Here is a 27,045-nt window from a genome sequence, read left to right on the forward strand (position 1 = left end):
TTTTCGCAATCATAATAGTATAATCAAAAGAGGTTGCATCAAATAAAATTTCATGAATTACTAAATAATATTTCTGATTTTTTTTTAAATTTACACATGTAAGATAAGAATTTTTTTATTACAATTTTACAACTTGCAACTTCTACAAAATGTGTATGAAATAACTATACATATAACTTTGGAAAATTGATATCAACTAAAATACATAAGAAACTAAATCTTGTTCTTTGAGAAAGTGACGTTAATTATATTTTGTTCATAAGAAAACATGCATATATACACACAAGATTAACATCGATTTGCACGAGATATACTATAGGTATATACAGATATGGATAAGTTTTCTCGATTAAAATTATATTGAATACTTAATTTTACATATATTTTATGCCACATTATTTGAGCAAGGTCTTTCGATTGTGTAGAGAACTAATGAATGCAGTTTTCGAAAACGATTAATTAATTTTAACACATCTGTTATTCTATTATCTTGTAGCAAATCGTCGAAATCGTTTGGTTATTAATTTAAAAATTGTTGACTGATCAATTATGATGGAAATATAAAAGGACTCTCAATACGTACAATGGCTTATTTAATAAAAAAAATTATTCTGCCTTCTTTATGAGAAAATATACAGGAAATTCGAGAGTGTTTATAAATAAAATATATTAACATTCTTAATTTATCCATGATATCGATATTTAACAATGTTAAATCTGTTATTTTTTGTTTTTCTATTTTAATTGATCATCTTTTCTTAATATGTTCGCTACGTTTTGCTTCCAAAAAGTGAAAGAAATCATGTTGCACTTTAAATAATTCGATTGTAATATAATACATGTATTTTATTATATACAACGGAATTTGTTACATAAAATTCTCATCGTCATACATATAGGGTGTGTGTGATAGCGAACTTGTCAAGATATTTTTCGATTAACCCTTAACCCGATTGTCCTAGGATTTTTTCACCTAAATTTTTACGGCAAATTGATTGCTCCTTTAATGTTGCACATGTATGTTTATCTGTTGTAATAAATTAACAATGACAGTAACAAAGTAATGCACTTGGCACAACGGCCTTTCAAAAATGTAGGTATTAGATATGTAGAACAATAATAGATTATATATATATATATATATATATAAAATCAAGTTTTGAATATTATATATTGAAAAATATCTGCTGAATTTTACTACATAAATATTTTTTATATGGGACATATATTATTTCCTCTTTCTATATAAAAAGCGAGTATATTTTTGATATGTCAATATAAAAAATATTTTTACACAAAATGCAAAATATATTTGATACAACATAAATTATTTTCTAAGGTATATCTTCGAATGGATACACCATCTCTTATTAAGAGACACGGTAGTGTCTCGAACCAAGTACACGCGCAGCGCAAGACCGCCGTGACTCTTTTACGCGAACGCACGAGTTGCAAGTACCCGAGATTTTGAGATTTCAATGACAAGTGAACGGATCAAATTCTAAGTAGGTCGTAGCTTGATCGATAGCTTGAGTTTGATTTATAATATCTTGATTTATAAATCGAATTCATATTTAATATTTTTGTATCCTCGTATGGCATTACCACTTCTAATAATTCCATAATTAGAATGTTTTTAGAAAGATGGTTTTGGCAAGATTATATACTAATTATACAATTATTATAAATATACATAATTTTGTGCAAACATTGAGCAGTTACAAAATTACGCACGTTATTCAAACGTTAATTGCATGTACTCTTATATTCTCTTGATGAAAAATATAAGTCAAGAATGCAATAGTAATTTTTCGAGTTAAGGGTTAATACTTTTAATGCGAATTTTTTTTAGAAAATTTAATGGAAATTAATATATATCAAGAATTAATAATTGTAACATAAATGTACAATTTTGCGAATATAAATAACTCGTAAAGCATCATCTCCTGATTAATTTCAATTGAAAATTAACACATTACGAATTTATAATTCTGTAATTGGAGATCATCGGATTGTTGATTACTTAAATAATAATACATTCTTAGACCTTCATTATACTCAACAATCCTACATACAAATTTTGGTTTTATTTACACTAAACGTAAAGTCAATCTAGCGTTGAGCTGAAAAATTTGTTTCACAGAATATCGCACTTTTCCTGCAATATATTATATTATATTGAATGTTAAAGAACTAATAAACATTCCCGGTTAACATACAAACATTTTTCGGTTCTCACATAAATAAAGAGTTATCTCTCGTGTTTTCAGCTTCTTCACTTCATTCTGTATAATTCTTAACGCAAATTTAACATACTTATGGTCCATTCTGTATACAATCTACATATGCATGTACGCGCAGCTCAGCGTGTGTGTGTGTGTGTGTGTGTGTGTGTATGTTTTGTTCGTATAACTTTATGAACAAAACTTGGATTCTTTCACTTCTAACAACTTCGTAAAGCTACAGATAACAACAGTAAGAGATAAATAATCGTTATAATAGATGTGTGTATACACGACATCAATAACGAAATTAACGACAAGCGCAGCGAAACGATCTGCGAGACGGTACATACATGCACATTTATATATGTATACTTATATACGTATATACACAGGCGCATATACACACAGTATGTATTTTATATATATATATATATATATATATATATATACATGTATGTACATATATAATATATATACACATATATAAATAAAACACATACACTGTTATATATACATATAACAATAATTCCTAATTCAATGAATATTAAGTATTCGCTTAAACGAATCAGCGTGCTCTTTATATATGTACATACGAAAATCGCGAAATTTCGCATCGCGACTATATGGCCTTCAACGTAGCTTATTGTCGAAGCTCAGTTTGCAATAACGACGTGGCTAAATTTTAAAGATTAATATGTATTTCGTTTTTCGTTCCGTTTCGTATCTCGATGACGGGTAAACTCTAGAATAAGATTGCAGATCGACAAAAATGACAGAAAAATCTTTTAACAAGTATTGGTTGCAACGTGTGAGCACTATGAATAATTTTTAGAGCAGAGTATCAGTGACTCGCAATAAGAATAAGTAATGTCACTCTATTTTGAAATGGAAGAAATTAAACAGCTTGTTATATATATTGATGACAAAAATGGAAATAAAAATTGACTCCACCTCTCTCTAATCTTTCTCTAATATTTTAAGCAATAGAATTTACATTTTAATTCTAAAATATCGGCATGATTAGAAAAGTGAAAAAGCATGAAATAGAACAAATTTCGATATTGCACAATCGAAATTTATTTAAGCCGTTTAATGTCGAACTTGATTCAGGAGTCACTCGCCGTCAAGTCGTCTAAATATATACATGCAAAATGAAGAGAATGATCATTGCATGCTAACAATAAGTGAAAGAGACGACAAAAAAGAATAATCTCAAGCGGCAGAGAAAACGCCAAAAGGTCTAGTCTTTCTTTTTTCGTCTCAATAAATTCATAAGCAATACTACTACTACTATCTAGGCAATCACGGATACATTTCTTTCTCTCGATATGCCAAGGTATGTTCAGAAGGGAGATATTTTATTAATATAAATATATCTTTGTATTTGCATATGGACTAACAAGTATCCAAAACTACTGAAATAACTACCTGCAACACTTTGCAATAAATTGCAGACAATAATCGTTATAACAAGCTACCCGTTTTGAAACATAGCTTTAATTGTCTTATGATGTAAGTATACCTATAGACTCACAAAACACAGCAGTCTTATGAATCTATAAGTCATTACTGTTGACCATTTATTACTAACAATACTTGACGTTATATCGTTTACGCATAATTGCTCCGAAGTCATCATTATAATGTATTTTTAAGTCATATGTGAATCGATTTCTTGCTCATCAATTATTGCCACCAATAATCGATAGATGCACAGCTGGCAATAATTGTAAACAGTTGTTATTTTGTAGAGTGTACCTTGACGCATTGTACGTTGTGAAATTTGTTCAATTTAAAAGGACAAAAATATTTGATTTGATTGCACACTGTAAGATGAGATAATTGCCTGTAAAATAAGCATATTTATTGTTTTAATATGTAGAATTTTTAAATCGATTCATTTATAGATTACTTAATTAACAATAAAAATTACATTGTTTTTATTATCTGTTCTGCCCAATTTACGTAATCTTAATATTTTTTTTTTTATAAATAGCATCATTTTTCTTTTCAATTGTACAACAGGATAAATATTACTAGTCCAGATCTCACAAGATCTAAATTCAATGTGGAAAAAATGTCAAATAATTTTCAGAAATTAAATACATAAGGAAATGCAAAATATTTCTATATACAACTAAATAGAATATTTTCGTTCTCTTATAATGTTTGGCCAAATCTCACATTGTTCTTCGGATAGTTTTGCTAAAGAGAATGATATGCGGAGACACATTTATGACATATAACACAGTGTTTAGTACGTATATGTAGAAAGAGAGTCGGTAAATGGCAGTAGGGAATAAAACAAACTAATACACCGCTGTTTTTTTCCCTCTTCAGGCACCGGAGAAGCCATACACCTCCAACACTCTGATCTCGAAGTCACCACTAGCACAAAGGGGTGGATTGTTAAAGGTCGAACACCGATCCGTCTTGCCGAATCTTATATTCTCGTCCATCCAGATCGCCTGACCGTCCCTAAAGTTAAATGGTAAATCAATAAATTACTGTATTACTGTGTTTCCCGAGTCACTACATAGTGTTACACTGTAGTTTATAATTAATGTAAATCATTCCGCATAAAATATTACTATTTGATTTGAAACAAAAAGATATGAAAGCTTTCTCTTTCCATATTCTTCACTTTTTGCCAGTTTTTGCGCAATTTTTAAGCAATTTATCAGCACTAATTTACATCAAAACTTACCCGCCACCGATAGTTATCATCTTCGAATCAGCAGCCATAAACAGCTCGGCTGAATGATGTACTCGTGAGTCATTGTGCGATGAATCCATGCCTATCCAAGGATACTTAGCTCGTTCAGGATACAAACTGAACAGGAATGTCTCACCAGTACCAAAGTATGCTTGTCTTTGACCCTTATCGTCCTTTAAATTACGCTCGCACCATCTAGTAGAACAGTAAGCTCCAAATACCTGAAAAGCGCCGTAAAAATTATCAAATAAAGTAAAAAAATAAAACATGTAAATTCTCGACACCTTAAATAACTAAATTGTATTAGAAAACCGAATCAATAACTTTTGGATCAGCTTATCGATATTATATGAATCTATTTTCTATTGCTGAACTGGCTGCACTATAGTTCAGAGTTTATCTCTTTCCTTTCAATGTGGAGTAAAAAAGATAAACTCTGAACTATATAAGGCAGCCAGTTCAGCAATAGAAAACAGACTCAATATGTTATAGAAATGATTTTGTATAATTTTTTTAATGCGTGCTAATGAAAAATGTGAATAACAGAACTTTCGAAAACATCCAAAAAAAACGTAGCACATTTACGTGTAAAATAATATCATTAAATATTATTTGTTAATGCATCAAAAAGATAAATATTTATTAATGATATTCACCTCATTATTACAGGTTTTTATCATCAGAAGGGTCGGTTCATGTTGCTCAACTCGGACATAGAACGTTGTCAAGGAACATCCATGTTCTTCGGTCGTGTACAACAAGATAGGCTGGTACATCGTGATCCTCATCGGTAGCCATGACCATAGGGTAAATAACTGGTAAATAAACAAATTAAAATAATTAATTAGACGTAAAAGATGATTTTTATAGTTGTACAATTGTACAAACATTAGCTTCTAATGGCTCACTAATAATTTAAGAGGAGCAACTAAATCAAGATAAAACATGCGCTTTACTGATAAATTAAATTGATTATATCAAATATTTATGGAAAAATACAATAACTGATATGTTAATAAAGATTGAGATTTTTATACATTCTTGGTGACAAAAATTCACCGTTTGTTTGATGCATTTCTCCAATGAATGATCAGTGAAGAACATAAAAAATTATCTTTATTAAATTAAAAACATTTTTTTGCGAAAATCTTATTTTTCCTTGGTCTTTCAACATTTTACTATTCTCTTTTACATTTACTATGTTTTTCCATAATAAAGCAAAAAAATGTCGAAATTTTCTTATTGGCAATCCTTTGTTTTCTAGATAATAGTATTAACGAAAGATATAAATATATGTGTAATCTAAATGAATATAACAAATATTTCTGAAACATCAAATACATTGCAAAAAGAATTTAACTCTTGCTTTTACTAGAACAATTTAATATCAGCTCGTTATTTTCTTATGCGTACATTAATTAACGTAATAGCAATGTGCTAACTCGTAATTATTCTAACATCAAGAAGTAATCTCTCATAATCATCTACATTCACATATACACATATATACGTATATCTATGTAAAAAAATATAGGACAACAAGTAATAAACATTTTCTATTTATAATATCGCAAACATTTTCTTATAAAGAAACATCAATTCTAACAACAAAATGTGTTTTTATCTCGTTTATGTGAGATATTAACAAAACACGGAGGAACAACGCTGGCGAAAATAAACATCCGTATCTTTTGCAAAAATCAGTGCAATATATCATTCGTCATGCAACAGTCAGGATAGCATCAATCGGTTAGAGATAAAAATACAAATGAATGTTATCGAGACGTCAACATGGATTTTTGCGCTAGCGATGATAAATGTATTCTTTTTCGGCTGCATGTTCTGTACTTTTTTTTCCTAATTTTTCTCTCTTTCACTCTTTCTTCCTCCAATACAAGGAAACTTTTAACGAAGACATTTAATTTCAAATATCATCTGTTTTATTTATTAACAACTAAATCCATTCCCATTTCGAACGGTATCTCAACACGTAGATTTTGAGATATCTTAGCGCAAACTTTCTCCGATCATATATTCACCCTATCTCAAAATAACTATAAGGATTACATAATCCCTCTATAATCATACAACAAAATATTTCGATTTTACTTTGAAACATTCTGCATGTGTAGAGGATCCGGCAGTGGAATCTGGCGATATTTTCGAGCTTGTTGTAAAGGAATGACAAGATTTAAAGCAATAAATAAAATAAAATAATTCAAAAAATATTTCATTATTTATTTATGAGTTTAATTTGTATTAAGTTCTAAAAATAACACCTTGTAAAACACTTTATATTTAACAATTCTTAGTAGTCTTTCGTGAAAATTTTTCTTTACTGTATTTAATACATTTTGATTTTGATTTAATTCTTGTATATTTGCTGCTATATGTTATTTATTTTTCAGTTGAAGAATATTTTGAGGTCTTATTTTCAACATCTTTATTAAGCCTCATTCACGGCAGCAAATCCAAGAATTAAATTCAAGAATCAAAGTCAATATATTTATTGAACAAGGTAATAAAAAAAATTTTTTTGAAAGAATGCTATAGGAGCTGTTAGATAGAGGTGGTCATTTATAAGATGTTAATTTGTACCCAACTCATAGTAAATAAATGTTAATGTTGAAAGATTATTCTCGTATTTTATTTATTGATTTAGATCCTGCCATTATAACGAAAATAAATCATCAGATCCTACTGCACATACCTTTAGGCGATTGCATGTACATCAACGACGACAATATAGACATGCCACAGAATAAAGACCTATACGACTAATGACGGAGCTTTTGAATCTTAACTCAGTCGAATGAAAGGACGGCCGTGAGTACTTACATCAGGCATGTCTAGGATCTGGGAGCATATACTTTGTATGGGATAAACGCCCATTGATAGGGCGCGTGGTCCAGGACTGTGTGCGCCCTACACACCCGGTACCATTTAATCCGTCATTCCAGTGAAGGCAGCACAACACAAGACAGCACAAACACGTCAGTTACATCGATGTACAGTGCTGGGCACTAATGGTACCAATGCGAACTTGGCATTTGCCCACTGCACAAACGTTCCAAGGAGATTGGATACTTTTTTTTGTAACGTAAAGTTACGCAAAAGAATATGGGGTATAAATACTACTACGTTTCTACTTGATACGGATAGCCGCACAGAATTTCATATTTACCATCTTGGGACGTTTTAGAATGGTGTAAGATCCCTAATCTTTCACTAAAATCACATTATGACATCAGCATTACGACATCGGAAGAGAAAAATCACGTAAATGTTTTTCTTGCACTATACATCGAAATAAATCAGGTTTTTTTGCATGCTACAACTTGTATTCGATAGAATTTACATTTATGAAATGTGCCGAAGACTGTTCTTCCGACCCATGGATTAGTAAAGAATTGATCAATAAACTTTGATCAATTGTTACAATGACCATTTTTGCGCGGTTGATACGAATTTTTAAAGCATAAAATTTGAATGCAGGATCTTTTGACAATGCTAAGAAACTTGTGATTGTCTAACAGAGCAGAATATTATATCTCAAAGTCTGAAATGAAAGTCCTACGTTCAATACTTTTCCCTCTGTAACCTGCTCGTTTATATCTTCCTCTTCTAATCACTTTATTTCATTACCTGGTGACGATATTAGCGAATAACGAATACAGATTCCCAATATATATTCGTTATAATATAAATTTTTCGCGAATATGATATAAATGTTAAATATATTATACATATATATAATTATATATAAAATAGTTGTAAAAGATTTCATTATTCGACTTAACATTTTGTAATAAGTTCGAATACTGAAATATTTATAAAAAATTAAAATCAAATTTGTATTTATAAAGATATTCAATGTAATAGATGTTCAATGTAAAGATATTCAGTGTATTATTTTAAATTTCTTACTTCATATAATTCAATATAAAGCCTACCTTATATTAAAATCTTATATTAAGGTTATTAAAAGTATCTGGTTACTATGTTATGTACAACAATAAAAATAAACTGCAATATATTTCAAATGTTTAACCGTTTAATATCCGCACATTGTTATTACATCGTAACCGTATTGCTTCAAATATTCCGAAATGTTACAGGCCTCTTTAAGATGTTAGCAGATAAAATAGACGGCAATATTGATTTCCAATGTGAAGAGATGCCCTCGATTATATAAGGACAGAGACAGAATGACTGGATTATTTTTTTACCATGTAGTAAGTTTAAGACAATTTTCTAAAAATATAAAAAGATAAGATAGAGATAGATAATTTGAAAAAATACATATAATTTGTTCCACAATTTTTTATATTATGTATCTTGAAAATTAAGCTTTATATTCTTAATAATATCCTCAAGCTTTTTTTATGTTGAATCCTAATGAAAGTAAAAGCCTTTTAAGGGTTAACTGAAAAATGTGATTTTGATATCTGTTTTTTTGTTGTTGTGTACTGGTAGAATTACAAATTCCTGTAGCATACATTGGAAAATACAGACAAACATATAGAACGCAACTTATTGTTAGATGTTTTCGAACAACAAATATGATGAATGTGAATAAAGTTATATCTAAGGAAAGCAACTTCTAAAAGTTGGTATACCTAAATCAATACCTACTATAGAGTCACATTCCAGAAAACGAGGTTATGAGTTTATAACAGATAACACTGAAAGGAATGAGATTAATACTAAACGTTCGCCAAGCGAAGCTTGATGAAAATCATTTAATAGTTTGATAATTGAAGATTCCGTTTTTTTTTTATATACTTGTAACTTGTATTATACTTTCATTTTTGTATTATACTTTCACTTAGTTTCCAATTTTCTCAATTATAATGTATTAAAAATACGATAAATCCGTAACTTTGTCAAGAGACTACCATACCTAAATTGCAAACTAAAGCTTCGAAGGAATTAATTCGTTTTCCTTTTTTAAGGTTTCTGATCCCGTACAGCCATATTGAATTATGTTAGAAATGAAAAAAATTTATAATTTTTTCTTGTATATCGAAACATATTAACAACCTTTTTCGCACACCTCTAGTCATGTTTGATAGAATAGATTTATAAAATGAGCCAAAGAGTAGACAAGTTTTAATCTATTATTATATAAAATACATTCTCGCTGAAAACTGTATGGACGCGTATAAATGTTTGACACTCTCTCTCATTTATTAATACAATTAAACATAGTTTCTCTGGTATATTTTAATAATTTATACTATCGAACGCGGGATGGTGGCACGCGAAGAAATGGATTTATCTCGATGTATAGCACAAGAAAAATATTTATACGGTTTTTATTTCTGACTCATAATCTAACACGGCTGCAAAAAAAGACTACGAGAGTCTTAAGGTCCTGTTAAGAGAAGGAAGAAGAAAGAATAACGCGACGGACAAATAAGACAGTTACGTCTAAAAAATTCCAATCAATTCATTCAATCTTTTGATTATAAAAGTTCCGGGATTACTTTTTTTTTTTTAACGCTGATCTTGTGAGTTGTTATAGATTATTCATGATTGCAACCCGCACTGATACACGCGGAGCCACACTGAAAAAGCCAGCGAGAATTTCACATTATGCGTTGCAGTAAACATTGCTGACGAGAGTATTGGTTACTGCCGCGTTGAATAGTGGAAGATGTATTAAAGGAGTCATTGCGGATGGATAAATAACAGCAACAAAGCTGGGCACGACAAATGTATGGCGATGAGTGAATGCGTGTAGAGTATGAATGTAATATAAATGATATCTGAGTATAAAGGGGAGGAAGTAAAGGTGGGCAGAGCACATGAAACTGACAACACATTTCCCAAAAAGATAATTATACGATACCCTGTCTTTGTACGTGTCTTCACATTCTTTCTGAAAACAAATGGAATCATTGAGAGATTCAAAGGTTTACCGAACCCTATAACTACTTTAACACGCTGGGCTGTACAAAGCGGAGATTGAAACCAAGTAACAAGATATTCAGTAAATTGCAATATAACCACCTTGAGGGAGCAATTTCTCGAAAAAAAAAAAAAAAAAAAAAATTAAAAGAACATGTAATTAAATCTTTCAGATTTATCAAGAGAGAGATCGCTTTGAATATAAAAATACATTTATTTGACTTTGCATATATTGATACTTATATACATGTCAAACATGGGAATCTTTTGTTACAATTAACAAATAAAATAACAATTAAAGAGCTATCGAATTTTCAATGCCAGAACCATATCATTATATTCGCGGTTGCTGATTTCATCATTTCGAGAAATCAGCATTATTAAATAGATATATCTTTCTCTCACATTCAACCTATTTCTTTTTTTTTTAACATGTAACTAAAATAAAAAATATAATGTAATTATCGAATATCGTTTAACCGGTTTTTTCCACGAAAAATTGTCTTCTTCCTGGTTGTATCACGATTTACTGAGCATTCTGAAATTTCATCGAGTTAAGATTTGGATATCGTAGGCATGCAATAATGATCCTTACGTTTATCCGTGAGTTAACGAAACGCGATAATCGGCATAAAGTCTTTTCTCGCATACCTGTAACATCGAAAATCGAACTCAACGAAATTATATCGGTTTCAATTCTCATTACAAACAGAAATTATACAAGAGATATCCCCCAGCATAAGCATCCTCTTTCATTCCATAAGTTACAGAATTAATAGTTTAAATTGTCTCCTTTGTTTTAGGAAATAAAAGAAGATAGTTACGTATGCTGAAACAACAAAATTTTGCATACCAGTAAAACTATAAATACTTCATATTTGTACCTGTAAAAATTTTGTCAATTAAAATTACGATTATGTATATAGATGTACTCATAAAAGAACTCTGTTTCTGACAGAATCAATATTTCTGCAGAAAACGATTTACGTTTAATACGTTTGATTTAAATTTATTATTTAATTTCAATATATGTTCCATTAAAAATTGTGAGATAATTATATTAATCACCCTGCCTATAATTCATCAAACTATAATTTTATTTTTTAATTTATAAATATTTGTCAAGTGTTGTAATCGACCAATCGTTAAACTATAAGATGTTCAAAATTCTTGAGTTTTATTGTTTGTGTATATCGATAGCTGCATTAATAATCAGCAAATTTTTATTGAAACATTCAAACAAATGCGGAATTGAGTTAAGAAAAAAGAAGAAATAGATGAACAACATACTTCTCGTATTGTGAGTGTGTGTGACATCATTTGAATGTTGACTTGGGACTGGCTGGTGGGTAGATTGTCAGTCGAGCGTGACCTAGCCAAGGATCGGGACCCTGTTAGGACGCTCTTACTTTTAAGAGACATTTCCGTACGCAGAAATACTCGTGATATGTATGCTGAGCTGAGTCCGCGTATCCCAAAAGCGGTGCGCAGAAATTTAGCGGGGGTCACCTGAAAATTGATGAATTATCATTTTTAGCAGCATTCCTTAGAATTAAAGCCTTGTAAGATTATAAAGTATTAAGCAAAACATATATAATAATTCAGCTTAAAATTTATTATAAATGTACACACTTCTGGACAACATATTACATATATATTTAGATATTTAGATTTGTACATTTAAATGATTTTTATTGTATCACATATTTAAAATACTTTTTTATTCAATATACAAACGTAATGTTTAATCTTTCTTTTGCTAATTAATATATATTAATTTTCTTGCGTCAAAATTTTTTCAAAATTTATTATTTGTCATATAATAGATTAAGTATATCGTTTAAGTCAAAATCCTTTTTATTTTTATAATAGTCTACAATTATTCCGCTACACACAATCTATTTTAGATTTTGTTACTCACTGGCATTTGTCTGCAGAACTTTGATAGAGCAGCATCTATCCCATTCTTTGAAATCTCATTCATCCATTCGGAATTCTGCGGCGAAGAGTGCTTATAAAATAATAAAACTATAGCCATAGCAACCCGATAAAAAACCTGAAAGCAAAAAAATTAATGATAATTCAATAAATTATTAAAGTAATACTCTACAACAAATCGTGCACATGTCCAAAAAGAACAATTTTATGCACGATATAGTTAATGCTTAAAATGCTCGCAAAACAACTTCCCGCTGGCAATGAGTCAAACATCAAATTTAACATTTGTCCTATTCCTAGAATATAAGTGCATTGCACAGTACACATAACGTGCGGTTGATCTTTATCTGTTGGTTGGGTAAACGCCAATTTTTCTCGCACTCTCATATGTACGGTAGATGGACGCTTTCACGTGCCGCCGACTGATTCCTTGAATGCATAGCAAGAACTAAAGTTCGAAATTTTCCGGTTGGCGGACGGTTTAAACCAGTTTGAACTCGGAATTTGCAATAATCAGGTGATTTAACAGTTCAAATTTCATTCTCGGAATTGAAATTATTTGGATCTTTATATAAGCATATTTATATTCGAGCAGTTCGAACAATTGTCTATCGTAAGAAAAATATACATTTCTTAATTCGTAATTTAATGTATACTGTAACAAAATATATGGCATACCGGTTCTATCTCTTTATATCTTTGATCGTTTTTGTTTGCTAAAAATATTATTTTCATTTGACCTTTTGATATCAAAACTACTTAAAGAGTCAAACTTTTAAATACTGTATATTGCTCAAACGATTTGAATCAATTAAATTCATACTATGCGAGTCGCTTAATATGAGATTCGAATTTTTAATTATAAGTAGACACCGTACATCTCGCAAAGTTGAATACAACCTCTTATAAAAGCTACTATAAAATCAGCGATCATATTTAAAACATATAAACTTACCTTAATGCCTTCATGAAGAAAACAGTCCATAACCCTGACTAGATGTTGAAATGGAAGAAGTTGAAGAATCCACCAGATCCAATCCATGTAGATTCTTTCTGCTCTTGAGCCGGAGCAATGCCTCGCTAAATGTACAGCAGCTGATTTCTTAAAATCGTGAAATTGGAAAAACATATATTACATATACGTATGTCGCTAGTCTACTGCTTGTGTAAGTTTTTGCAAAATAATTTTATATCTTAAAGTTTAAATCTCTTTTATACCACTTCAGTGAATGTTTATCAATCTAGAATAATATCAATTGAACGAAAGATAGATACATAGATAAAGAAGTTTATTCTATCATGAGATAAGACATTGAGGAAGTGAAAAATATCTTGCGTAATATTGTGAGCCGTTTTCTTCGAAAATATTAAAGATAGCAACAAGATTTTTGAGGTTTATTCTAGAATCACCATAATTACTTTTATATGACAGAGTACCATGTCCAAATAATAAACTTTTAAACAGATAATATTCACTTTTATCCTTTTATTTTACATTTAAAATTTAAAAATAAATTTAAAACAATTTAAAAAAAGGAAAAGTAAACTACTCAATTGGAAACAAATATAATTATCTAAGGTCTAAATTTTAGGAACTTGTTGCTACTTACGACGTGTTTCTTAGTTATTTGTTCTACCGTTTTCCACGTAACTTCATAAAGGAGTTTGGTTTGCGTGATGAACATTTTCTCCTTGGCAGCTACCAAAGTAGCCATACAGTGGTAACATTCCTCCTCTGAAAAATAACATTCCCAAAATAACATAAGTAGCGGTTCATTGGAAGTAAACAAGATCCTTACCATAAATTGGCTTATTTTAAGACTTTAACACAGTGAATTAAAAGATATACAAAACTGTAATTCGCAAATCTAATTGGCGAATAATTGTCAAGCAGACATAGAAATATTATAAGTTATAAACACTATTCACAAACTGTTCATAATCAATATTAATAACTAATAATATTTCTATCCATTATTGGAATAAATAAAACATAGGATAACATTTTTCCGTCCAAGATTGATTTTTCAAACAAATAAAGATTGAAAAATTAAATTGAATGTAAACCTTAGTAAATTTGTAATATTTTTGCAACCGTTAACTGTTAAAACAAATTGTGTAGATTTTACGTAAATTGTCTTATCAAGTACATTTTCTTTGAAGTGCGATCATGGCTAATTTGGAGTCGATACTTTGACCATAAAATCGAAATATTTTACTTAACCCGGGAACGGTCACCTGGGGTTTTTTTTACACCTCAGTGTTGAAAAAATAAAGCTCATATCACACACATAGTAATTTTAAACGTTTTTTAAACTTTTTTGGTCTCTCCTTACTCTCTTTTTTCAGAAAATAATGAATAAATCTATGTATATACTGTCCTCAAATACTAATAAATGATAGGACAATGACTTTTAACAGGAGTGTAAAACTCATCCTAGGTGATCGTTTATGCAAAAAAAATGACGTGACCGTCTCCGGGTTAAGTAAAGCGAAAAATAATTCTTGTAATGTATCGAATTATTATTAAGTTATTGTGTTGATTTAATTAATATTAATTAAATTAGTATTAATTTACCTGGCACAAAATGCAAGAGAAGTGCAGTTAACGGATAAAGGGATGGGCTGTATGTGATGTCAGGACAGGCATATCCCAGTACAGATACAATTCTGTCCGCCACGTTTCTGCCTTTTCTCGTCAAATTGTAAGACAAGCAATGCGTACTATCGACGAATGGCGGAAGCATGATTGATTTTTCAGGTAATTCTGTAAACAAAATAATTCAAACCTTACATGGATGTAATGAAGATAACTTTCTTATTGGATTGTACCGAGAGAAACAAAGTTATCACTTGGGTCTTTATCTTTCTTCGATCGATTACAAATTTGAATTCAGGGCTGTTTTTATAGTTGAGAGCGTTATAAATGTGCAATGAAATAAGCTTAGTCTCACAATTGCGCCGCTCTCAGATTCCGTTCTATGATCCTTTTGTGTTCGGTATAAATGCGCTGACAAAAGTCCAGCGAAAATATAGAGGTTAAAGATTCGTGGGGCGCTAAAATGTATTTACTAACCAGTCGTTCCAAAGACCTGGTTCACCATGTCCCAGTAGAATCCGTCGAGCATGTTCTTGCCGTGCGCGTGCTGATCGCAGAGCGCCGGCCAGAGCTGCGCCCTGATGCCGTTGTTAAGTGGCCAGGCGTTCTCCCGTATGATCAGCTTCGCCTCCCGCTTTCTGCCGGCCTGCAGCAACGTGTTCACCTCAGCGAAAGTCTTTAGCGTCTGCTTCTTGCTGGTGGGCGACTCCGGCTGGATGACAATGTTGCTGGTGTCGACATGCGGCGGGAACGCGTCGTCGATGTCGGTGACGTTCGTCGCCTCCTCCTCGACCACCGACAGCGTGTTCGGCGAATTGTCCATCGGGGAGGCAGTCACTAACATCGCTTAACAACTACGGCACGAGATTCTTCATGGCGGCCGCCCCGGCGATTTTTCACGCACCTGCCGCTGTCTACGTCATGTCTTGGGACGTTTCAATTTTCATCTGAAAGAACGAAGAGGATTGTATACCGTATAAGTGGACGAGTTCGAAGACTTTTGGAGTACATATAGATAAACAGATATAGAATTTTAGAGTATTATTAGCCAATTTACCTTACAATTAGCGAGATAAGATAAAGGCAATTTGATAATATCTCATTATAGAGAGACAAAAATACTTTTACTTATTTACTTGCATGCGTAGTAACATGCAATATTCTTCATCGTATGCTTTTTTATTTATTATTTCTACTTTTGCTGTTTTTCTACTACTCCAAATTTGTCATTTAAATTTTATATTCGTGTAGATAATACGCGCGTAGGATAAAAATGTCATTATTTTCGTATAATCAATTTAAAAAACAAGCCTGACTCTGAAGAAAGAAAATATTCAATTATCAGAGACAAAACATTCCATTTCTTTGCATTTATATGCAGGAGTAAAATTATACTTCAAACATTATCAAATTACTTTATTTTAGCCTATATTGCAAGCAGTAATAAACAATTAAATTTTCTCATGTTCCCCTCTCATAATAAACTGCCCTAATTATTATCCCGACTTTGCTTTATTTCATCTAAAATTCATGTTCGCAGACTGCGGTACAGATACGTCCCTCAGGGCAACTTCGATTATCTTAATTAGCGACTAACTTGTCGAATAATGCCTGTATCATTTGGTTCACGCGGGTAGAATTATTAATTTTTTTGTTATTTAGCACACGAAGAGAAATATTAGATTAGGGGCGGCGAATTATACAGTTGGAAATTTTACTGTGAGCGATTAATTCTGGTCGCCGATTGATTTAATCGCTGCGGATTAAATTAACCGGAACATAATCGAAGTCATTCTCAGGTATCAAAAAGATAGCGGACACAATTTTATTCCAGAATGGATTCAACCGGCAAATGTTTACGGTTCAACTCTTTCCTCCCTAGGCTCCGCGACACGATTAAACACAGCCGAGTAACGCACGTGATTGCGCCGTCGCGGTCGCTCGAATCTCGTAAACTCGCGCGAGCTCCAAGATAATGTTTTAGCGCTTACTTTGCACATATCTCTGTCTCGCTATCGCGTTGCAATAACACCCTTCCCTCTTGGAGCGTCGTCATCGCTCGTTCGTTCGGGTAACCCGTCGCGCGACCGAAATCAATTGTAAGGTAAACAAGCGCGAACGTGTATATACGGCACAACCACGTGCTCCCACCTTTTTCCCCCTTTTTTTTTCTCTTTACCGCACGAGTGATTCGGACTCTCGCATGCCACAAGTGGCACACACGGGGTCACGAGTGCCTTGACACACGAATCTGCACGTATATCGAGACATGTTTGGGACGCATATGCTTCGCGTTGATTTCATATAACGTAATAAAATATAATAATAATATCAATTGTATGTAATATTATAGATTTTATGAAATTAATTATTAAATTTTTGCGAGAATTGAACCGTGTTAATAATGTTGGTGTTGTGACGTTAAACAGGATCAATTTACGTTTATTTCGATAGCGATCTAAGTTACTTGCTCTCTGGTAAACTTGTATATAAATTCAATTATTTCTATTATTTGCGAGGATCAGACCAAGGAAATATATAAAGATGTGATGAATTTGTTACCGTATATCCCGCCAATTTTTTATGATATTTTTAAAGTTCTCAAAATACCAGATATTGAAAATCCTATTATCGAAGAAGAAAAGATTAGAATGTGTTGACGAAAATCAAGTACACATATTGTAATCATAAAATGCAAATGGATGTTGGTTTTTCATTATTCTTTAAATAAAATTCAATATTTTTTGGATCATAAGTCATTTTTAAGATTTATCGTTAATTTTGAAAATGTTTATTTTCAAGCTCAGAAACTATATTTATTTCTTTACAAACTTACTCGTAAAATTTTACAATCACAGAAAGATTTACACTGTCAATAGGAGTGTTTTTTTTTATGTAATGACAATATTTTTTTTAATACACGCACAAGCGTAAAAGTTGAGATATTTCAAAACGACAAGTATATATGTGATTTAAGCTACTTTCATAATTACCGACCTCGCCGCAACTGTTCGTTGAAAAAATTGACAACATTTATATTTTTGATCAATTAATTTAATGCGCAGGCGTACGGTATGTGTGAGACTCAATTTGTAGATCTTCTATTTAACTCCGTACATGTCAAACACGTATATACATACAGCTGTCGAACCGTCAGAGAGTAATTCTGAGTCACGATGCAGGAATATTTATAGCGATTTTGGTGCTACCTGCACACTACTCCGCATTACACGCTAAATGTAGAGTTGTGTAGAAGCAGAACATAAACATCCTAACCGACGAAAATTCACAAAGGACGTCTTTGATCAAACTCGATCGGCGATTAATTCAACCGGTAGAATTGATCAAAGCTAAATTTTTAACTATACACACCTCGCTGTCTCTATAATCTTTTTCCTCATATATTGTACAACATAAAATAATAATTTTATCAACGTTGTAAAAAAAATTATTTAAAAAATAATTCTATTAACGTTTACTAAAATAATACATAAGGCCTGTTCCTTTTAACTGAACTTCTTGTGCACGGTCCATCTTTTCTTTTTACGTTGGAGAGAAAAAAAGAAAAAATGAACCGTGCAAAAAGTTCAGCTAAAAAGAACAGGCCTACTGTATTACAATAGTTAATCACCGATTATATCAAGTAATATTTGTATACTGTTTTGTTAACATAAATGAAATTACTATAGCTTAACTAGCTTTCTGTTTGACATATTGGAAAAAAAGATGGGATCAGGAACGATAAATTATATATTTATAAGAAATTTTGCTATATAATTCTGCCAGTTGAGTTAATTGTCAATTAATTGAATTAATTGTCAAGTTAATTATCGGAGTTTAATTAAAGTCGTCTTGTAAGGCGTGAATCATTAAAAGAAAATTATATCATTGTGCCTAAATTACACCGCGTGTTATTTGATTTCAAATAATTGTCGAACAGTCGCAAAATAAAATTACGAGGTTCGTGTGGAAAAAATGCGTCTTCTTACTCGTACAAAAAAAAAAGCCTCAGCCATTGACCTGTCATCAGACACGCGAACGATCTGAAACGATGAACACATAATATGACATATATAATTAACGCGAGGAAGAGCTGTCGCTAATAATAAAACAGCTCGGCCAGATGCGAAAGCATCTGCTGCTATAATCTCGGCGTGCTTAACGGTTATTAATAAAAAGCGCGCGTTATCTCTCGGCCAGTAACATACGTTCAGTGCTTATCAACACGCACTATGTGCTACTATGTGCGTATACGTGTGTACTCTCACACGCTGTGCCTACTGCTTACAAAGAGACTTTACGGATGAAATCTTGCGGTCTTTTCCCAATTATTTTAAAACAATACTCGAATGTGACGCGAGGGCAAGATTTGATAATATAGGTTGAAGATATTTCAGATATTAATCTTTGCTCGCGCAAACGCACAGAAGCTAAATGTTTTGTTTATATGCGTAACGCACATGCGTGAAACACGTTAGACATCGAGCAAATATCAAAGTACTTGCTGCTTCTTCTTCTTCTTCTTCTTCTTATTATATTAGCCCAATTGTATTCAGGTTCTCTCTTTTACTGTCCTTTCTATTATTTCTGCTATATTTCTTGTTATTTACTCAGATTAAGAGGATGTTTCTTCTATATCCTATTTCTCTCGTTCTATTTAAAAACTGTACAAGTGTTGGGCCAAGATAAAGATGCTGAGTATAGTAAATCACGTTAAATCCTCTCTAAAACCAATGGGGTTGTTAAATAACCTGTGGTCGAAGGAGAGTAGCGATTTTAGGACATCCCGTATATATAGAATGCGCGGGCTTGCAGTTGCTGCCGTAGATAAATATTATTGCAAGTCCCGAGCGCTCCGAACCACTTGATAGTATAAATACATCGCGTCAAAGGTGGAGGCAGAGGGAAAACGCGCACGCATTGAATTGTCGAATACGCAAAGTGAAAACGGAGTGCCCATTCGCTGCGCGTTTCCCTCGCGGTGCTTACATTACTCGTTCAAATTTTGCAGGGAAAAACACACGCGAGACCTTAAAACGCTCTTCTCGGAAAAACGATAAAACGGATGATTTGCATCCCGTCATTTCGTCACTTTCAATCGCTCTACAACTGATTGTATGCGTGCGACATTTGTCATTCTAATGCGCGTGCCCGAAAAGTGCAAAGCACTGGAAGAGAGCAACGTAACAGGAAAAGTGAAGCAAAGTGGACAATATAAAGACTGTTTGCACAAACAGTATAACGCAAACTTCGGAGAAGAAATGGATAAATGTTAGAAACGGTTCGTTCCTTTTCCTTGTATCATCCGTTTGTATTGTTGTATATATACGAAGCGCATTATAAATTATCCAAATACATTTCTACTTTCTAAAAAAAAAAAAAAAAAAAAAAAAATACAAATCAATTATTTCGCGCGATCCTTCTCTACAATATAAGTATTCAAAATATAAAAAAAATAATAATATATATTCTAAACGTATATACAGTTAATCATTTACAGAGCTTACATTTTAACACGATGGCTTTGATCTTCAAGTATATGTCCAGTGTGTCGTATATGGATAGTTGGAATTTTGAGTTAGATGTACTTTGCATTAGGTGGAAATCGCCTTTAGTTGCCGAGATATTTGTAAATCATTTCGAACTACTGTAACAAGATCCACACACGCCGCCCTTTGTGTACTTCGTATATAAAACAAAGTTTATAAAAACCTGACTCAGTTACTCAGCATTCTATGTACCTATATGTCACAGCAAATACAATATTCAAAATGTATAAAAGAAATAATGAAAAATAATCTAAAGTACAGTTAATCATTTACAGAGTTTACATTTTAACATTTTTAACAATGCATATGGCTTTGATTCTCAAGAATATCGTACGGATGTTTTGGAATTTTGAACTAGATACAATTTTGCATTAAGTGGAAATCGCCTTTACTTGCTGAGATATTTATAAACCATTTCGAAGTACTGTAGCAAGATCCACGCACGCCGCCCTTTACTTCGTATATAAAACAAAGTTTAAAAGCCTGACCCAGTTATACTCCTCGGCGTTCTATGTTTTCCCTGCGTACAAAAGTTCGCGTGGGAAATACGGAAAGCAATAAGTTTGCCCACGTGAGTCCGTCCCCACGTGAGTCTTCACCGTCAGGTGAAAAATTGCGTCATCTCAAAGTGACACGTTTCCAGAAACCAGAAATGACCGGGGCTTAATTTAAGATGCAGCTGACTCAGAATTCCATTCCACACAATGCGTCCCAAGATCAAGGTCAAGGTCGAGATTTAACGTTCTCTATATATAAATAGCTGGTAAAAATCCTAGAGATAAAAGGCGGCGGGGCCTCTATAGGCGGTGTCTCGCGGTATCTCGCGCGAGTCGCGTCTGTAACATCGTTGGAAGAGCGCGCCGGGCGAAAGAGCGCGAGCAATAAACAACGAGCAAGTGGCGTGCAACGCAACGGGCGGCGGGTCGCGCGCGGCGATTACGCAACGCCGTGTAATTTCAGTGCGCGAAATCCAAGCGGTCGTCGGGATTCGGCCGCTGAGAAATTTCGCAAGTGCCAAACGGCGCGCGCGGGGGGCGCGTCTTGGCGTTCGACCTTGGCACCGACAATTCCGCGAGTATCATCATCATTCTTACTTCTCGTGGATTTGTGCACGCTGAATAATTCAACGAGCGCGGCAACGCTAGCACACCGGCTCGACACTAACGAAGTGCCGTACGCAATTCTCACTTAACTCGACAAGATTAACAATATTCATTATGGAGTTCACGTTGAATTAGAGAAGTCGGGAAGAGAAGACCTAAAAATTTAATATTTTGTTAGAAAATGAGCTGCACGCGAAATCTTGCGGTGATCTCGATCAAGCTCCAGTTAATCAAATTCGCGATTAATTTGGACCAGCAAAATTGCTCACAGCAAAATTTCTGGCTATATAATTCGCTGCTCCTGATTTATAATCTTCCTTCTATGCGTTGAGCAACAACAAACAAATTCTATGCTAACAAAATAGTACAGGTATCACTTGGCAAATTATTCGTCGATTAAGTTAATCGGAGCTTGGTCGAAGTTGCTCAGAATGTATATTCAGATGTTAGAATTCATCATAGATACGAATAATGTCATGAACACACTAACGCATAAAGTTACACGCATATCGGGGCATACTCGCGTGCTTCCTACCTAAACGTTCGCGCGTCACGATTGTCGGCTATATATTTAAACCAACAGTTTAAACGCCTCGAAGTAGCTGAAGGCTCATATTTTGTAATTTTATACATATCTATGTTTGACGGATAACAACACTGATATAATAAACAATAATTGGAAAAAAATAAGTTTTTATACAAGCAATCAAGCATCGCCGTACGCGACCACGCGAAGACGGGAACTACATGTCCCGAATATATGTCAAATATGCGTGCAAGTCCGTGACATTTGTACTCCGTGTGTATATACTTCAAAGTTCTTCGTATCGCTAAAGAATTTAAAAAGAAAATTGCGGAGAATTTAAATCGTGTATACGTCATGATCCATATATGACGTATAGAACAGATCCCTTCTCGCTTATCAATAATCCACCTTGTTACGCGTACGACCACGTACATTAATCGTGTCCGGTGCGCTTGCACTCTCAGCGAACAATTTCCCCGCAGCGGCCAAGAAAACTTCGTTTACGTAGGTAATTTGCATAGTTCAATAGCTTATTGCTCGCGAAGAACGGTAAAACCGCCGGCGAGCCGTCGAGGTGTCCTTGCGGCCGCGGTCGCACTGGGATAGTCATTAACGCACGTTGTTGTACACGAGACTGCCCGGTTGCGATTAATGCGAGATCGGCCGATTAATCCGCAAGGTAACGCAGCTTCACGCAATCCGAACACCAATGACGGAATAAAATTCCCATTTCTTTGGCGCGGGTTGTTAGGGAGACAGCGCAAAACGTTCAATGACATTTTTTACCTTGCGATAAGATGCAAGGTTGGTCGAGGTGTCCGAGCAAACGTAAGTTTGCTGCAGAATCCGTAGTTGGATCAACGACTGGTGATTACGGTGGCGAAACAAATTTATTGACAATGTTTCACATGCGACAATCGTCTTCTCGTTTTTCTAACAACGGTGTGTACAGAATCGTCCTGTTGAGAGCAATAAATATCGTTTATATCTGATCTTAAAGCACAGCGAATACTCGGCATATCGATATAGATTTATAAATTCTTTGTTCCACGAATAAAAGTCAGAATTTTCAATTCTAGCGCTTTGTTCCCAAATCACAATTTATCCACTGTAACGTTTAAGTAATTGCGTTTGGTTTCCTTCATGCGAATTTTTTTCCCGTTAGAAGCAAATCTGACAGATATTTAATGACTCACGTGCCATGTCTCCGTTAATGCGATATGCACTTTTATCCGTCTATCTCGCATCCATTCGACGAATGGGGTACGTAAAGGTGAAAGAATTCATCCGCGAAAATTGTGACGCGCGCGATATCTTTTACATCCGGTGTATGAAAGTGCTGAATGGCTATTACCAAAGGCGTCAAGAGCGTGAAACGACTCGTCAACGTTGCAGCAACAGCCCTATCGTTCCTCTCCTCATCTCGCGTTGTACATACCTATATAAACGAAAGTCCCTGAAACGAAAACTGCCTACTTCCGAGCAATAAAGACCAGTGCCGTAATCATCGTGATTTAACGACATTGACTCGACCACCGTGCGGGAAGTCATCGCATATACGTGAAAAATAAATGTTTTCATATCAAATCTCCTCCATCTCCGAAAGAAACACTGGTAATCTTCGTCACGTGATTTCAAGGCGGGGAATGCAGTTTCCGTCGTGCCTCTATATGTTGCGCGTGGCACTCTTTCGACGTTGAAACGAGGCCTGTTCTCCGTACCTGCGCTACAATTATACCTTACGTTCTTAAAAAATAAATATATAATTAAACATTGGAGAGAAAACGGAGAAGATCTGCGAGACGCAAAAGGTTCAGCTATACGAAGAACTGATATTGCTATACGAAGCACAAAAATTCTCCTATTGGATACCTCGCGTGCGTCTCATTGTCAGTGATTACTGTCCGGAAAAAAAAAAAAACAGCCTGTCAACTATATTGAAGCCAATCGTACGATCTTTCGGATATGCGCGTGCGAAACCATCGTCGGTGCCAATTAACACTCATTTGACGTCGATGTTTTAAATTCAAACGGAATTATAGCGTTCTAATTTCCAACGTAATTTGCAGTATTTCGAACGTATCGTATAGAACCCCTCTATCTCGAATCCCCCTTCATTCTGGAACAGCTGTTCCCCCGTCAAGTGGAAGTCTCCTCTTGCGTCTCGCTACCCCGCTCCTACGCGTTTGCCACGTGACCGCGTGGCTGTGCGTGGAGCGAGAGAACGAGACAGCGAGAGACGGAGAGCGAGCGATGACATTTTCGTTTCACGCACGTTTCGTTAGGATAAAAGCTTGAGGATTGAGAGTCGAGTTCCAGGATAGCGAGGCAGCTCGGGGTCCAAATGATTCTGGAATATTCTACTGTAAAAGAGAGAAAATGGTCATCGTAACAGAGTTCGCCGTCTGAGTTTGAATGTAAGTTCTGTTAATATACGTACGTGTCTTGTTGGATTTACGTTATATTTAGTTACATTTGTTCTTAGCTAAATTTAGTTTTGTTCGCCATATGTATATAGGATATTCTCTTACTATAAAGCACAATAAGCTCCCTAGGCTGCAGCGCATAGGCTTTGAACCTATTATTATTATTATTATTATAGTATATCCTCTTCAATTTTTCAAAAAAGGGAGCGATCACCCTGCATATCCTGTATACTCATTTAAATGCTGAAAATAAATAAAAGTGCAGTTGAAACAAGCAAACCCGAGCACGTGCGTACTCTTGCTCGAAATAAAATAAACGTAGCAGTCACCTTCTTATAAAGAGAAAAGTCACAAGATATCAAAAGGTGTAACAAAGGACAAATGTGTCCCTTGTAGGAAGAGCAAGATGATGCAACCAAAACGTACGAGTGACACAAATGATATAAAGATGAAACAAGTATATGATTTTCGAAAAAACAGAGTCGAGACATTTTTTCTTACAGTGAAATTCAATATCCAACGGGAGTATTCGATCTCTAATTGTCCCCAAAGAGGTTGAAAGAAAAAATAAATCTTTATGGACCTGAAACGTATTTTATCACAAAAATATCTCAATCATTCTGACGCCATGTACACGCGTACTTCACAGAAAAAAAGGTCACCGGTGTAGAAAGTGTAGTTGGGAAGACGATACATATCTCCCGTACCCCCGTCGCTTTAATAACATTTCTGGCTCGGAAGGAAGTTTATTAAGGATCGCTTTGCCCGATAAAAAATCGACTGATTTTGACGAACCCACTTAACGCACTTGGCAGGAGATCGTTGCGTCATTAATCGCTGTCGAAGCGATCCCGAAGTATGAAAAGTGCAAGCCGAGACGAATGGATCCCCATCAGGGGCGATCGACCCCGGCGAACGTTCAACCGATCCTTCTCTCTATGTCGCATCCACCTAACCCGGATTACGATTCGTCGTTGCCTCGGCAACGATCGCGCCCTTTCCGCGACTCGCTTTCCTTTGGAGCATCTCCACAGAACATCCTACGAAGTACGCGTGTGTTGCACTTGAAACGCGAGAAGTGCAGAGAAGAATCACGGCCGAGAGAGGCGAGCGCGGACCGCGGACGGCGGACGGCCCCACAGAGCCGTATACAATTCGCGGTATATAATGCGTTAAACGACGCTCCGGCGTATAATCGGTATACACCCCGCCGACGATAACTCACCGCCGGTCTGGGTACATATGTACGCGCAGCGATATATCTCGGCGAAGCCGCCGCCGCCGCCGCCGCCGCCGCCGCCGCCGCCGTCGCCGCCGCTGTCGCCGCCGGGCCTACCTCGACAAGCACGACGAAACGCCAGCAGGGAGGTCCGATCCTCGCGTCGAAGAGTGGCATACAAGCTAGGGTTCAGAGCCAGAGGCGCGCGCCCCCGCCAACGAGCCGATGCCCGCGATGCCGCTTGTCAAGCGTCGTCCGTCGTCGTCGTCGTCGTCGTCGCGAGATACCTATATGCGCGCACGGCACGTTTCTCACTTCGCGCGGTACACCCTGCGACGGCGGGGTCCGCGCGCGTCGTCCGCCCGCCCGCCTCGCGCGTGCAACGCGACGGACAGTTGGAACACTTTCACTACGCCTGTCGGGGCGGATTCGATCGTCGACGTCGCGGGGCACGGGGGCACCAACACCGACCACAACTTTGACCGCGAGATGCCGGGCTTTGTACGCTACAATTGCCTCTGCTCGATCGCTCGCGCGCGCATCTGCACGTCGGTGTTTACTTTGCGCCTACCGTGATCGCTGTTGATCGCTGATCCTCGATGCGCGCTCAACGTTTGTGCCCGACGATCCCTCTCCGAGGCTACCCTCTCGGGCCTCTCGAGATCGCGAATCGTCTCGCGTCGCTCGCGCGTGTACGTACTACCGCCGTCCGCCGTCGCGGAAACCAACGACCGACGACGCAGCTCGGTCTCTTTCTCTCTCTTTTTTCTTTCGCGCACAATCGCGACGCGTACATACGTCCGCGCATTACGCGCGTACAAGGGCCACTGC

The 27,045-nt window shown here is 35.0% G+C and overlaps 1 protein-coding gene across 7 annotated transcripts; it reads right to left on the bottom strand.

The window, feature by feature from the left end:
* Window positions 1-831: 831 nt before the first annotated feature.
* On the bottom strand, window positions 832-27,045 carry Sky (GTPase-activating protein skywalker). 7 transcript variants are annotated; one of them, XM_077405250.1, is made up of 12 exons: window positions 26,786-27,045; window positions 15,869-16,338; window positions 15,371-15,559; window positions 14,403-14,527; window positions 13,748-13,894; window positions 12,776-12,910; window positions 12,145-12,363; window positions 10,796-10,825; window positions 7,780-7,866; window positions 5,598-5,756; window positions 4,933-5,162; window positions 832-4,703 (listed from the first exon to the last, which is right to left on the bottom strand). In XM_077405250.1, exons 2-12 carry the CDS (start codon window positions 16,233-16,235, stop codon window positions 4,562-4,564), a joined length of 1,830 nt encoding a protein of 609 aa, XP_077261376.1. In that variant the 5' UTR covers window positions 16,236-16,338; window positions 26,786-27,045; the 3' UTR covers window positions 832-4,561. The 7 variants fall into 7 exon arrangements, with proteins under 7 accessions (XP_077261376.1, XP_077261375.1, XP_077261374.1 ...); XM_077405249.1 differs by having other exon boundaries at window positions 26,332-27,045; XM_077405248.1 differs by having other exon boundaries at window positions 26,221-27,045.

The sequence above is a fragment of the Temnothorax americanus genome, unplaced genomic scaffold (assembly GCF_048541705.1).
Source record: "Temnothorax americanus isolate GAGA-0224 unplaced genomic scaffold, ASM4854170v1 Scaffold2, whole genome shotgun sequence".
Classification (NCBI taxonomy): Eukaryota; Metazoa; Arthropoda; class Insecta; order Hymenoptera; family Formicidae; genus Temnothorax; species Temnothorax americanus.